The sequence below is a fragment of the Thermomyces lanuginosus genome (genome assembly GCF_041956635.1).
Source record: "Thermomyces lanuginosus strain ATCC 200065 unplaced genomic scaffold VTN49scaffold_34, whole genome shotgun sequence".
NCBI classification, from domain to species: Eukaryota; Fungi; Ascomycota; class Eurotiomycetes; order Eurotiales; family Trichocomaceae; genus Thermomyces; species Thermomyces lanuginosus.
In genome coordinates this window covers 49,793-63,936 of record NW_027192368.1, presented here as the reverse complement: position 1 = coordinate 63,936, position 14,144 = coordinate 49,793, and the positions used below count along the sequence as shown (strand labels likewise).

At 50.6% G+C, this 14,144-nt stretch overlaps 7 protein-coding genes across 7 annotated transcripts; 3 read left to right on the top strand and 4 right to left on the bottom strand.

Annotated features, from left to right (window-relative positions):
• Nucleotides 1–244: 244 nt before the first annotated feature.
• On the top strand, nt 245–2,645 carry VTN49DRAFT_5309 (uncharacterized protein; the record flags this gene model as incomplete). Its single annotated transcript, XM_069413352.1, has 2 exons — nt 245–2,266; nt 2,334–2,645. 2 exons carry the CDS (start codon nt 245–247, stop codon nt 2,643–2,645), a joined length of 2,334 nt encoding a protein of 777 aa, XP_069266544.1.
• A 1,463-nt stretch (nt 2,646–4,108) lies between these two features.
• VTN49DRAFT_5308 (uncharacterized protein) lies at nt 4,109–4,501 on the bottom strand (the record flags this gene model as incomplete). Its single annotated transcript, XM_069413351.1, has 1 exon — nt 4,109–4,501. One exon carries the CDS (start codon nt 4,499–4,501, stop codon nt 4,109–4,111), a length of 393 nt encoding a protein of 130 aa, XP_069266543.1.
• Nucleotides 4,502–4,558: 57 nt separating this feature from the next.
• VTN49DRAFT_5307 (uncharacterized protein) lies at nt 4,559–6,332 on the top strand (the record flags this gene model as incomplete). Its single annotated transcript, XM_069413350.1, has 2 exons — nt 4,559–5,094; nt 5,150–6,332. 2 exons carry the CDS (start codon nt 4,559–4,561, stop codon nt 6,330–6,332), a joined length of 1,719 nt encoding a protein of 572 aa, XP_069266542.1.
• Nucleotides 6,333–7,529: 1,197 nt separating this feature from the next.
• Nucleotides 7,530–9,674, top strand: VTN49DRAFT_5306 (uncharacterized protein; the record flags this gene model as incomplete). The annotated part of the gene is made up of 10 exons (XM_069413349.1): nt 7,530–7,760; nt 7,826–7,943; nt 8,002–8,156; nt 8,225–8,347; nt 8,413–8,582; nt 8,642–8,726; nt 8,777–8,882; nt 8,945–9,110; nt 9,190–9,384; nt 9,446–9,674. The coding sequence occupies 10 exons, from the start codon at nt 7,530–7,532 to the stop codon at nt 9,672–9,674; spliced, it is 1,578 nt and encodes a 525-aa protein (XP_069266541.1).
• A 145-nt stretch (nt 9,675–9,819) lies between these two features.
• On the bottom strand, nt 9,820–10,461 carry VTN49DRAFT_5305 (uncharacterized protein; the record flags this gene model as incomplete). Its single annotated transcript, XM_069413348.1, has 3 exons — nt 9,820–10,079; nt 10,143–10,333; nt 10,391–10,461. The coding sequence occupies 3 exons, from the start codon at nt 10,459–10,461 to the stop codon at nt 9,820–9,822; spliced, it is 522 nt and encodes a 173-aa protein (XP_069266540.1).
• Nucleotides 10,462–11,117: 656 nt separating this feature from the next.
• VTN49DRAFT_5304 (uncharacterized protein) lies at nt 11,118–12,397 on the bottom strand (the record flags this gene model as incomplete). Its single annotated transcript, XM_069413347.1, has 3 exons — nt 11,118–11,157; nt 11,210–12,160; nt 12,219–12,397. 3 exons carry the CDS (start codon nt 12,395–12,397, stop codon nt 11,118–11,120), a joined length of 1,170 nt encoding a protein of 389 aa, XP_069266539.1.
• An 802-nt stretch (nt 12,398–13,199) lies between these two features.
• On the bottom strand, nt 13,200–13,908 carry VTN49DRAFT_5303 (60S ribosomal protein eL21; the record flags this gene model as incomplete). Its single annotated transcript, XM_069413346.1, has 4 exons — nt 13,200–13,530; nt 13,638–13,685; nt 13,746–13,813; nt 13,873–13,908. The coding sequence occupies 4 exons, from the start codon at nt 13,906–13,908 to the stop codon at nt 13,200–13,202; spliced, it is 483 nt and encodes a 160-aa protein (XP_069266538.1).
• Between the last annotated feature and the right edge of the window lie 236 nt (nt 13,909–14,144).

The window sequence follows — 14,144 nt, the reverse complement described above, 5'->3', positions numbered from 1 at the left end:
ACTTCGGACCAAAGCAGGCATTCAGCTGACTCAAGTAGATACTTAAAGTCTGGAACTCGGCATGTGTTTTGATTCTTAGTTTGTCTGTCACCTAGATTGCCCTCTGCCTCATACCGAGTTGATTGATTTCGCGTAGTGCCTCTCCACGGTGCCCCTCTTGTTATCCCATCTCACGTTGAATTGCGTCGTATCGTTGATCTTGTCACAGTGTCGATTTTCAAACATCTAGCGCACTTGGTAAACCATGTCGACTCTCCAGGTCGACGATTCGCGATCACGCGGTCGCTCCAGATCTCCCAGCGGCCGTAGTAGAGAGCGCTCTCGATCGAGTGACAGACGGCGAGCGTCCCCAACTCCAGATGTCAGCAACAGAGTGCGGATGGAATACTACTATCCCTCAATGAAAGACGAGGAGAAACGCAACGGAGCGCACCGCACTTCTGCAAGTGAGCACAAAAATTCCACTAAGAATCGTCTAGAGGAAGGCATCTATCGTCTCATCAAGCCCGGACGGTTATCTGCTTCCGCCGAAGACTCTGACTCTTCAGATTCAGACTCTGTCATCAGTGCGCTTGCTTACGGTGACACCTCCGCGATCGAATACCAAGAAAAGAAGCGAGCTGCTAAGCTGCAAGATCCGCGTTCGTCTCATTCCTCAGTGGACAAATCTGACGGGAGATCTTCAGCTTCGTACCAGCTGTATGATTCCGATTCCGATCCACCTGGTAGCCATCCAAGTTATGCCAAACCGGAGCGGTTCTCGTATGCTCAACCCACACGGCACTTTACATACGCCCAGCCAGGCCAAAACTCGATCCCAGGTGCCTTTCCTGTCTCGGCGTCTGTACAAACATCAAACTCGCAGACGTCTACTCAACATCCGCAGCAAATCTACTCCGATCCTCCGCGATGGACGTACGCTGACCCGGACCCTGCTTCCATCAAGTATACAAGCAAATCTTCAAATGTTCCATACAGGCAAACAACGTCAAACCCATCTGTGAAGCCGTATACAGCGAGTGCCGAGCCTCAGTTTGAGATTGCCCCCGGCAAGCGGCCTCGGAGTCTTTCACAGACCGCTGATGCGTCTGCAAAGGGGCCCAGCCAGGGCGATCGACCTCCGGTCAGTTCATTGCCATACACTGCGAGCGCCGAACCACAGTTCGAGATTGCCCCTGGCAAGCGGCCATTGAATCTTTCAGTTTCTATTGATCTCTCTGGAAAAGGGTCAAGCCCGGGTGATCGTCCTCCAGCAAGCCCATTGCTCGAGGCTTATAAAGGAACATATCAGTCCATTTCGCCAATGCCGTCGCCTATTGCCTCCCCGGAAATTGTACCCAAAGACGATGACATCTCGGACATTGAACCGTTGGATGGATCTGACTCGTCGCGACACAGAAAGCACGGGCGCCACTTGTCGGTAGACGATAGAGGCTCCAAGCACAGAGAGCGTTCACGATCTCGATCTCGAACTCGCGACGGCCGTTCAAGGTCCCGGGATCGTCGGGGAGATGAACGACATGGGAGCGACGATGACAAGAAAATGCTAGTGATCGTTCCATCCAGTCGCAAAAAGGTCACCTTCTATGACCCCACCGACGACGCAATCACGTTCAAAGAGACTCTCTCGAAGTTCGGCAGCGTCGATCCACAACCTTTGATCCGAATTCTTCCCCATTTAACCAATGACGACGTATTGCTTCTTCGCGCGGAATACAAAAAGCATGCAAAGATCCATGGTAAAGGGATCAATTTAGCCAAGCACATCAAACTAAAACTTGGCACCGGCGCTCTTGGAAAAGCATGCTACGCCACTGCCCTTGGTCGCTGGGAATCAGAGGCGTATTGGGCGAACCTCTACTACCAGTCCGGAGCATCTCGACGGGAGCTGCTCATCGAGTCACTGATTGGCCGAACCAATTCCGAGATTCGCGAAATTAAGAACGCTTTCCGTGACAAACGCTATGCGGACGACTTGGAGAAATGCATGAAGGCGGAACTGAAAGCCGACAAGTTCCGGACAGCAATCCTACTTGCTCTGGAGGAGCGGCGTCAGCCAGATAAAGCAGTTGATCCTTACTTGGTTCAGCGTGATGTTGAGGACCTCCATCGGGCTTTGGTCTCGCGCGAGGGAGGCGAGACAGCAATGCTACACATTATCCTGCTGCGAAGTGACTCGCATCTGCGTGAGATCCTGCGGGTCTACGAGCGCCAGTACAAGCATAACTTTGCACGAGCGATGATTGCAAAGTCAAAGAACTTAGTTGTATGTGTTTTTCCTCCATAATTTCTAGCCGTCCAGTCACTGATTGGAATTCTTTTTTTTTTTCCAGGGCGAAACACTTGCGCACATATTGAACGGAGCTATCAACCGACCCATGCGGGATGCGCTTCTCCTGCATCAGGCTATCCGAGAATCCAAGTCTACCAGGGAACGCTCCGAGTTGCTAATATCTCGACTCGTGCGGCTCCATTGGGAGCCAAAGCATCTGGAGCTAGTAAAGCGCGAATACCGAAAGCGTTATGGCGAACGTCTCGAGGAGACGATTGCGGAGGAGATCATGGCCTCGAGTGGAGGAAGCGACTGGGGTGAATTCTGCATTGAGTTGGCGAGGAGCTCATCCAAGTTGAGCAAGCTTGTATAGGTTACAATGTATGTGTTGTGTATGTACTTGGTATGATCCATATCGACTGTGAAGATTTGTGATGATGAGTTGAATGAGTTACGATTACTTTCGGTTTATTTTGAAAGGATATCTATGCCTCTACGGGATGAGATTTGACTGTATCTACAAATGCGACAAACACGATTCGAGCCGATTATCAATCTCGGGCACAGAAATCGGGCGCACTACCCAAGACTCTCAATCGCACAGCAACTCAACACATCCAAATTAATGTCACATACCGCAACCTCAGGGAAGTGCGGAAGATGCGCTTAGGCACTCTGTCCCTTTGAAATGCCAAAGAGGAACTAAGTAGGACTCTCAGTACCGAAGACCTTCTTTTCGTCGCGCTACTTTCGCAAGGTTCTGTGGTCCCGATGACGTGGAGATCGCTGAAGCACGCGAACAGCTCTCTTGTTTCAAATCAAGCTCGTTTTGTTTCCGGCTCACAAGTCTTGTGTCTACTGTCTAGTGGTGATGTCTGTTTCCTCATTGTTCCTGAACTCGCAGTGGAGTTCCGATTGGAATCATGGCGTGGCCCACTCCAGGGGAACCGTGGAGTGTACTAGTCTGAAAGGGGAAAACCGGACATCGGCCCCAAACAGCAAAAGCGGCCAATGGAAAAGGAGAATTTTCCTGGTCAGCTTAGGCCGGATCGAAGACAGAGTGTGCATGCAGCCATTGTCAACTCCACTCTGAATCCCAAGCCTGGGATCTTGATTCTTGTGCGTTTTGCGATCACTATGTGTGCAGTCATGTCTCTAGACACTGAAGAATCGGCCTGAATGATGATCTGATCTAGAAGATGGCTCGCGTATCCAGGCGAACCACTGGACACGAGCACCGTCCAGGTGGGGGAACCCGCTGGTACCGAAAGCCCTATCAAGTCCGCCTAGACCAAAGCCTAAGCGCAGCCCCTGAATTTGGCGGCTCGGCCCATGCACACTGGGATTTTGGAGCAGGTTAGTGCTCATTTGCCCTGCAGAAAAACCCGAATGCAGCCAGTGAAAGTTTCTGAAACGGAGGAGGAATATGCCAATCAAGGTTGTTTATCGTGGTAAATTTGGGAATCGAGACTCGAGAGTGGTCCGTGAGTGTCCCATAATGCATTCAAACCCTCCCGGGTTCTGTAACTTGTCGGACTTGCGACTTGGGCGCATCCCCCCGTAAGCAGTTCGAGACCATAGCTTGGAGCAAAATAATTTGTGCGCGCAGCATTTGGAATCTGCTTGTTTTTATTACATCCTTCCTTTCGTCTCTCGCGGTACCGGCAGCATCCGGGTGCCTGTCCTCCGCAGAGCAGGATCATTTGTCTCTCGTTTCGTTTCTTTATTTCTTTTCCTTCCGTCTCCCCGCAGTGCGACGCACCCCCTGGACCCTGGCGTCGAGTCAGGACTCAGGATAGGACAAACTGCACTCGCCAGCGTCAGCCGATTTGACAATCACCTGCTGGACTCGTGAATGTCATCCTGCTGAGCTGGCGCCATTTTCGACCGCATCTTTCCGCTCCTTTTGCTCCAAACCGTCCCCGGACCTTGCTCTGGGAAATTGTTAGCCGACGTTAACTCGTCGCAACGGAGGATCGCATTACCAGGCATCGCATGAATCGCCCAACTGCGGACAACTTCTGCTGCCCTGAATTTCGCCACCGGAGCGCTGACGAAGAGTTGTGAATTGCACCGCCCTCGTGTGACCGACGCCCCTGAATTGACGTTCGTGCCGTCCCAGCGTCCCCTCCAGAGAGTACAACGCCATTCTGCACTCTGTAAGTGCGCATTCATCTCCAATCCCGTCGCCCGGTCGAGAGGAACCAACAATCGACTCCAGAATTTCATCAGCTGACCCGCGCGAAAGAGTCTTCCCTCGGCATTACCTCCTAGGAAAGAACCATCATGGCCGCGACTTCCCGACCGCGCACTCCGGGTGGCCAATCGCCCTCCCAGACTCAGCCCTCTCAACAAGAGCCGCTGCCCACCGAAAATGGCAAGAATAACCTCTCCGTTGAGAACGCTCCCCGCAGGTCGTCGCTTGGTTTTCTTCGTCGCTCCAAATCTACCGAGCCCGTGGGGGAGCGTAAGCTGTCTTCGAAGCTCTCCAAGAAAATGAAAGAGCAGCTCCGGGAGGAAGAACGGAGACTGCGCGAATCCATTCCCAAACACGCTCCCCGTCTCCCGGATTTGGCCCCAACACCAAAGCTCAAGACTTTCGGAGGCGATGATACGAATGATGTGGCTGGTTCGGAGGACAACCACGACGGAAGGGCCAGGTCATTGCAGCACAATATCCGGCCACCTCCGATCCCCATCGATCCATATGCGCGAACGGAAAGCATGACTCATCGCGGCCGCTACAGCTATGCCAGCAGCGCGGTGAGTACCATCAATAGCCCGCGGAGGCTGCGCAGACGCAAGGACCCGACCCCATACAAGTGAGTAGCTCAGACATGAAGATGACCCTTTTCGCCGTCTTCTAACAATGTCCAGCCTCTTGGTAGTCGGTGCGCGTAACAGCGGCAAGACATCTTTCCTGAATTTCCTGCGCAAGTCGCTCGCGCTACCTCCTCATAAACCTCCAATGCGGTCACCAGACGAAGTAGCAGAGGAAAATGTGTCCCCAGCGAATTCTAATTTCACCTCCCACTACGTGGAGACAGAAATCGATGGCGAGCGTGTCGGGCTGACGCTGTGGGATTCGGAGGGCCTGGAGAAAAACGTGGTCGATCTCCAGCTGCCAGATATCACTGCGTTTGTAGAAAGCAAGTTCGAGGAAACATTTGCCGAGGAAATGAAAGTTGTACGCTCTCCAGGAGTTAGAGACACGCATATTCATTGCGTGTTCCTGATTCTGGATCCCGCACGCCTGGACATGAACCTTGCTGCCGCCAAAAAAGCTGAGGAGAACAACCTGAGCAGCATCCACGGCTCGCAGTCGAAGGTGATTGGTATTCTTGACAATGACCTCGACCTGCAGGTGCTGCGCGTGCTGCAGGGTAAAACGACTGTGGTTCCTGTGATCAGCAAGGCTGATACGGTTACCACAGCCCATATGGCGTTCCTGAAGAAAGCAGTGTGGGAGAGCCTCAAGCTGGCCAAGATTGATCCTTTGGAGGTTTTGACTCTGGAGGAACAAGAGGACGACGATTCTAGTGGCATTACCGATGATAGATTGGATGAGGCGGATGAGGAAGAGGAAGAAAATTTCTCCCAAAAAGAGGCAACTGATGTCGAATCCCAGCCTGATGAAGACGGGGATTCGAATCAAGAAGCTGAGTCCGCCGCGGAACAACCAGCTCCATCGTCTCCCCCGAGCAAGCGGCGTTCCACCAACGCTACGGGAAATTCGACTACGGAGAATCCATTCATTCCGCTCTCAATTCTATCTCCTGATCCTGATACTTTGGAGTCTGAGGATGGTCCCGTTGGCCGGCAATTTCCTTGGGGCTTCGCTGATCCGTACAATCCCGAACATTGTGACTTTGTGAAGCTCAAGGATTGTGTGTTCAAGGAATGGCGATCAGAGCTGCGCGAAGCCAGTCGCGAGATTTGCTATGAGCGCTGGAGAACTAACAGGCTCAACAATAAAAACAAACTCAAGGCCAGTCAGAAGCCGCCGACCTCGGCTCGGTATGGACCGACTCCTCCGAGAAGCGGTCGCGCTACTCGATGATTAGCAGCACGGCCAGATCTTCAAAGGACCTGAAAGTGACAATCTGGTAGCCTACTAGTTCCGCATCCTACCAAGTAGAGATGCGGGTGTTGGCTTCCGAGAGTCAAAAGTCGCGGCGGAGATGTTTGGTTTTTTTTTTTNTTTTTCTTTCTTCATCTTCTTCTTTTTCTCTTCTGTGTCCTTATTCTGTCAAGTCTTTTCATGCTTATCATTTCAGATTCTCTGAGACCCGGATTTTCGCCTAGGAGGTCCCAGCGTTTATACCTGCACTTATTACATTCCCTTGTTCCTGTTTGATGAAAGAGTTTCCGTTCTGCCATGGTACAGCACGTTTACTCCTCGGGTTCGAAGGCTCATCGGCTGCTCCTTGAGAGGTTGAGATGTGTACAATGTTTCAAGGTGACGTTCTTGATGTGTCCTGAGAACCTAGACTGCCCCTATTGATACCCTTCTCTTCGGTCGTTCTCTGATCCTCTTCTAACTCTCACGCTGTCTTGTGAATATTGTATTCTTAGTGTTTAAATACTCAAAATATAAAGTACCTGACAGCATTCGTATGTTCCGATGATTTCCGAGTAGATTCCCAATGAATTGTGTCGCCGATTTAGCGGAATCTCAACAGTAACTTGTGCCATTTTCTAATAACCTCGAAAAAAAGAAAACTCCCGTAAGTACGCATCGTATCAGATGCGGAAAATTTGGCTCGAATGAGTCCTGAACAAAGAACTTTTTTCGGACACTCGGCCCGCGCTTAGTTGCATCCGATCGGCAATTTAGCTAGAGCTGTTATCTAAACCCTAGTTACCCTACCCTTGTTTCGCTTGCTAATGCGACTTGACTGCCCATTTCCCTTTCATACAGGCTGGTCCCATCCCCTCATCTGCAGTGCGCTATGCGTTGTTTATGAACCTAGCTTGCAACCTGTTCCCCAATCACGTCCAGGGTACGTGTTATGCCCCTATTATTGGCACTTATCTCCCGGAGAAGATTTGTACTAGTACTTACTAGTTACCATGCTGTTCAAAGGAGTGGAGAGAAGCTACTATGGCGGAAAATAAGGGAAGATTGAGACTAGAGGATTGTCCGAATATAAGCGCCGTTAAGGCCAGGTCTTGTAAATGTCGTTCCATATCTTAAAAAACTGCCAATTGACCTTATGGTGGCTCCCGGCTACAGTAGACGCTCTAGCATTTAATCATGCTTGAAATGCAGTTTCTCCCCTTCCTCTTTTCCTCATGCCTTCTGGCTCAATTCGCCATAGCTTTACGTCCAATCCCAGTGGCTCCTCCAATTAGGAATACGGCAAGTCTGCACGTTAATGGAAGTGCCTTCTTTGATCAGCTTTTGGATCACCAAAATCCGGAGCTGGGGACTTTCCGTCAACGCTACTGGTGGAGTACCGAGTGGTGGAAGGGACCTGGATCACCTGTAAGTGCCGGAAAACCAGTCGCTGCATATGCTGCGAATTGTTGCTAACTGGTGTCCCTCTATAGATCATAGTCATCCAGCCGGGAGAGGCCAATGCTGAGGGCTACCTAGGGTACCTCACCAATAAAACAATTTCCGGGCTGTATGCACAGGAATTTGGAGGCGCCGTCATCATCCTTGAGCGTGAGTGTGGACCCTTGTAAACCCTACTTGAGTTATTTTGCTGAAGTGATATTTTCAGACCGCTATTACGGCCAGTCGTCGCCTTTTGAAAGCCTCACTTCCAAAACATTGCAGTATCTGACGATTGAGAACGCGATCCAAGATGCAATTCACTTTGCAAAGAATGCTAAACTACCGTTTGACCGACTAGGTGGTAGCAATGCTGATTCAGCGGTGAGGCTTTACATTTCGAAAGAGAAAATAAGAAAGGCACTGACAAGCCGCTGACCAATTCGTCCTAGCCATGGATTATGGTCGGTGGATCGTACAGCGGCGCGTTGGCTGGTTGGACAGCGGCGACTGCCCCGGGTACATATTGGGCATATCATGCATCTAGTGCGCCTGTTGAGGCTATTTGGGACTATGTATGTACTTACTTGATTCCGATGGGCACAAGGATGTTGCATGCTGACATCCATGCAATTTCCAGTGGCAGTATTTTGTCCCAATCCAACAGGGCATGCCGAAGAACTGCAGCAAGGATCTCACACGTCTCGTTCAGCACATTGATCACACTCTCGCGTTCGGTGATAGAAAGACGAAGCAGAAGTTGAAGGACAAATTCCAACTGGGTTCATTAGAGGACGATGATTTTGCAGAGTAAGTTACTGCATCCTTTGGGGAAAAGTCGAGAAGAAAAGTAATTGACGCCGGTGTAGGGCTCTCGTGCTGGGTCCATATCAATGGCAGGTCTCACGTTGGAGTCAGTTTGACGACTTTTACACGTTCTGTGACTATATCGAAGTGAGCAAACCCCGGACGAGGTCTTCTTACTTGATTCTCATTCAAGATAGAATGCCCATGCGGATCCTCCAAGCGATCTTAGCCCTAATGGTGTTGGTGTAAAGAGAGCACTGGAGGGGTATATTGCCTGGTGGAATGAGGTCTTCTTTCCCGGGTGTGAGTTCATCCTACAAATCGTGACCAATACAGATACGAGCCATATTGCTGACATCACGAAGATTGTGAACGGATGGGCTTTGACAACTCCACCGATCCACTGACTACCAGTTGTCTGGACACTCATGACGCAGACAACCTCATGTTTACCGACACCTCGGTAGACAATGCTGCCAATCGACAATGGTGGTGGATTCTATGCAATGAACCGTTTGCATCCTGGCAAGAGTATGTTATACACTCTCTCATTCCGCTGAATAATGTCGGCTTCTCTTGCTGGCTCGGGCTCTCTGACTGTGCCATATAGTGGAGCACCAATAGGGATCCCCAGCATCGTGTCGCGATTCGTGACAGACGATTACTGGCACCGCCAGTGTGGGTTATTCTTCCCTGAAGAGGACGGATATACCTACGCCAGCGCTCGCGGGAAGCGTCCAGCTGCCCTCAATAAACAGACCCATGGTTGGTTCGGAAAGACAGAAAGACTGTTATGGGTTCAGGGGTTGGTTTCTTTCTCCCTTTTTGTGTGCATTGAGACTGGCACGCTGATGGATTTCTTACAGGCAGTATGATCCATGGATCATGGAAACAGTTTCGTCTCCGTTCCGGCCAGGCGGGCCAAAGCAATCAACACCTGAAGCACCCATATATATTCTGCCCAACGCTAGCCACTGCTTTGACTTGATCTTGGAGAACGGACAGCTCAATGAAGGTGTGCAAGATATTATTGACAAGGTAGTTGCTCAGATGAAGGCTTGGCTGGACGAGTGGTATGAACAGAATGATAGGTAACCACGATGGGATACAAATATTGAGAATGAGCCATCCAGCCAAGTCTACTTCTCGACCCTCCGCAAAATCCTCTCAGAGGATCAAGACTTGAAGCCATGAATCAGTAGCCTGCCAGGACAGCAGACGATAATATCGCAGTCATCAATTACTCCAAGTTCTTCAGCACCGAGTAATCAAGCGGAATTCTCTCTCCCATCCAGATCGCCCTCTGAGAATGATTCCTTAGCTCCTCCCCAGGATTTGTTGTATTGGGATGGATCAAGACACTCAGCGGTCCCCGATTGATCGCCAACCACGGAATGAACGCACCAAACTGTGCAGGAGTAAAAAGGTTCACCTCGAACATGGCAACAGGATGCGGGCCCACGGGTCTGTCAAAGAAGCGGTAAATGCGCAATTCGGGAACTACCCATACCTACCAGTTAGCAAGCAGATGAAATATACTATGGGAGAGATTTGATTAAATACATTCTCTCCGGATCCGCTCGTGAAGTTCCCGTGCATATTTTTGCTGAGACGCATTGTTCTGGAAATGATAAATGTGGACATCAAAGCCTCCACGACGACCCTTATCTATTGGATCTGGGAACTCAGTATAGGCTTTGCTGGGGACGCCATGTTGTGGATTCGCGAGCGATTTTCCATCTGCAGTTGGCTCCCTGTATTCTCAGCTTAGTTGCAAGCTCTACGAATATCGCGAAAGTTGGTCGGCATACTCGCCGAGGGGTTCAAGGTCCTCGTAACCTTGAAGTGGGGAGGGGTAGTCGTAAGCAAATTGGTCCGTCATAGCTGCTGGGATTGCTTTTCGGCGCAGGATACGGAGTACTTCAAGGTGGGAATAACATCTGTGAGCTAAGAGGATTTAAGTAGTAAGGCGACATTGTTGCTTTCAATGTTAAACCGGCGATGGAAGTGTCAGCAGACGACGTATGTAAGCGTTGGGGACTTATTAGAAATCACGAAATGGATCTTTCGTGACAATCAACGAAAGAAATCAAGATTCGGCCTACTCCGAATGTCAACTCCGAAGCTCCGAAAGACGAGGAGCGAATCGCGGCATCAAGGGGTACGATGGTGCCATCATCATGTGGACAACACCAAAAGCGTGGACGTAAAGGCAAATCTCACCCACTCCGGGACTGAGTGACAATACAGTCGACAACATTGATTTTGTGTGTCAGACGAGAAGAGAGCCGATTTCTTTCAACCAAAGTTGAGATTAATGCAGCTCGTTATCCGCGAAGAACCGACCTGTCTAATATACACCTGGAACGCCTACTATTATACAGCAGGGTGCACCCTCAAGAAGGTGCAACCACTTCATCTTTTATATGCAACAATCATGCTCAACCCAAACAAACTATGGATGGGCGAACGTCGTCGAGAATGGGCAAGTAGAGACGGACATCGACTCATCTATCGTACAAGCTCCGATGCGGCGGTCTATGAAGTCGTTCCCAAGAGGCGCAGGATTGCCTCGTACCTGGAAATATGTTAGATAATACCGAAATACGGGATGACCAGAAAAGACTCACATTCCGAACATGATGGCTGCCGAGGGAACGACCCGCAACAAATGTGGCGTCAGGCCACCGTACAATCCGACCAAACCTTCCTCTTTCCAAACGGTCCTGAAGCATTGCACTAGTCCAGTGTACTTCAATTCAACCTTTCCACCCCCAACAGGGACCGTAGGGGCTTGTCGTAATCTCGTTCGGACTACCTCATGAGGGTACGTAGCGACAGCCGCGATCAGCTTGGCCATTCCGGCAGAAGTGATGCGTCCGCCCCAGAGCTCAAGTTGATCCCAAAGGGTGGGAACGTGATTCGGATCCGCACGGCGCGCTGCCTCACGGCGAGCGAGGAACTTCTTCATCTGTTCGTACATGACCCATTGCAAGCTGGATTCCGTCACACCGAGATACGACGCGGAAAGTCCCTTGTAGAGACCCCGGATACCCTCGTGTCGAACGGTTTGCTTGATGCAGTCCCAGCTATTCTTGTATCGTCGGCCCTTTCCACTCTCCGCGTTCGACTTGTCTAGTTGCAGTCGCGTTTTGACAAGCCAGATTGGGTTCGTGGCAGTACCAGTAGCAATACCGGCAATGGCGGCAGCGCTAAGATGGATGTTCCACGGAGTGGTCGTCGTATCCTGATAACCAAAGTAATCCGCGAGGATGCGCTTGCCGTTCCCGTAGACGTAGAAGTTGATCGACCTGGCTGGTACGACTCCTATCAAATTCGGGCCCAGCCCCTTGAACAATGCGCGCCAGCCTTCATGAACGTAGATGGACTTGAGAATTTGAAACGTTTCGGTCAGATGAAGGAAAGCAGATCGAGGAAGCCGGACGAGTGGCGAGACGTTCGAAGGAATGGCATGCTGCGCTCGGAGCGCTCGTAGTTGCGACTGGTAGAAATCGGACTGGAGGCGGGTCTTCAAAACATCGAGCGGCGAGGTCAGGGTCGCTGCTGCCATGCCACCAATACTATAGAACTACTGTCAGCCGGCTAACCCTAGAAAGCGAGATAAGATCTGATCCGCACCCTCCAGCAATCAAATGAGCCAACGGTTTCGCCTTCGGCTTCTCGCCGGTCTCAGGCCGTCGATTTGCCTCTGGGACAACATCGCCGGTTTCTCTTGATTGAACAGCAGCTGGATCGACTGAATCCCTGCTCGATAATTGCTTCTGCGCAGAGCTGTGATGCGAAATTGAGAAAGCCATGCTCGAAAATGTAGTATGAGCCGGTTAGTTCAGGTTGGTTCAGAAAAATCTTGGAGCAAAGGTTATCAAAACGCGTCTCCTTTGCTCCCGACAGCTTCGCTGCTACCGCATCTGCGATCAAAGATATATTTGCAGATTTGAAAATGCGATATTTGGTCGTTCTGAAATCACAGTAGAGGATCCGATCTTTGGAGTGATTGATTGCTGATTGATAGGAGAAACTTTTTGCTTGGAAAATCGCGGCCAATCAGATGCTCGGAATTAGGCTGTAAGCAAATTTACGCGTAGGTCAAATCAAGCGCATCCAGAACACGCGCAGACTGCAGAAAATCAAGAATGAGCGCTCGTATGAAGAGAATGGGCATTGAATGAGGGTAGAGGAGACGAAAGGAATACCGCGATATGCGGTCGTTGCAGCATACGTCAAGGATATAGCGAACTGGGCCGAACTAGGTTGTATGCAACCAGTGACAGCATTATTACCAAAAGAACAATGTATTACGGTATTCTGAGGCGCTTCGAAGACAAGTTGCCCACTGCAGTCCTATTGCACATGTCGCGAATTGCAATGTGTCGTTTCTAGACACTCAATTGTCTGGCGAGCCAACAATGAACATCATACTTGGATATGAGACCTCACAGACCATCTTTTCGAACTTTTTTATTGGAAAAGGTCATCTAACTGTAAGGACCACCATGTGAGGATATTCCCCCAAAGACATTGCTTCATGCAACCCATGACCAGCGGCCGACAAAGTACAACCGACAAACACCGAATACCCGCGTCATCCGAATTCATCCCTCAGAGATGATCTTCGTAAGGGACAGGAACGATGGTCTCCGGGTGGTTCTCAGCTGGCGAGATAACATGGGCCTCACGAGGCTGAGCCGGTTGCCGCTTGAGGTGGACATGGACGCCCTGCTCCTTGGCTTCACGTCGCTTGATGGCGTTCTCCTTGACACGGCGAAGGAAGTCCTCACGCGATCGGGAGTGGCGAACGTGCTCGATGCGGACGTTGATGCGCTTCTCGATGTAGCGGTTGCGGACACGCTTGTAGACAATGACACCGACAGCGGACTTGGTCACGTTGTAGACGACACCAGTCCGGCCATGGTAGACCTTGTGAGGCATACTGTGAGAGTTCTTAGTCACGATTCTCTTCTCGGGTATTCGATTTCCAGGGCATGCAGATTTCCAGGTACTGCAAAGCCCATGGAAACCATGTTGGGGAGAACTAACCCCTTCTGCACGGCACCATTGACAACAATGTCAACAATGTCCCCGACTCTGTATTACCATCAGATGCTGTTCTTCAACTAGCCAATTGCGCGATCTAGAGCCGCATACCGGTATTGCTTCAAATAGGTGGACAGCGGAATGGTGCCATGTCGGCGGAAATCCCGGGCGAAGGAGCTCTGAGAACCATAGTCAGCATGCAAAGACCGTTGAATTCTCTCTAAAAGTAAATACATACCCGGGTGCCGGAGCGCAAACCACCAGAGTGACCCATGATGGCAGATTTGTCGGTGCGGTCCTGTTGTATGAAGGAGTTGGCAATTCAAAGACCCTCCGGCGGCGGACACAAGTTGTTACAGGAGCCGTTCCCGACGTTAGTGCGAAAGGTTGGATAATGATTAGGGTTTGCCCTAACGCTAACCCTGATTCGGACCCACTAACTAACTCGCTTCGCTTACTCCACTTTTTGAACCTGGGAACTTCGCGAGGATCATTCTGTTCTTCATCCTC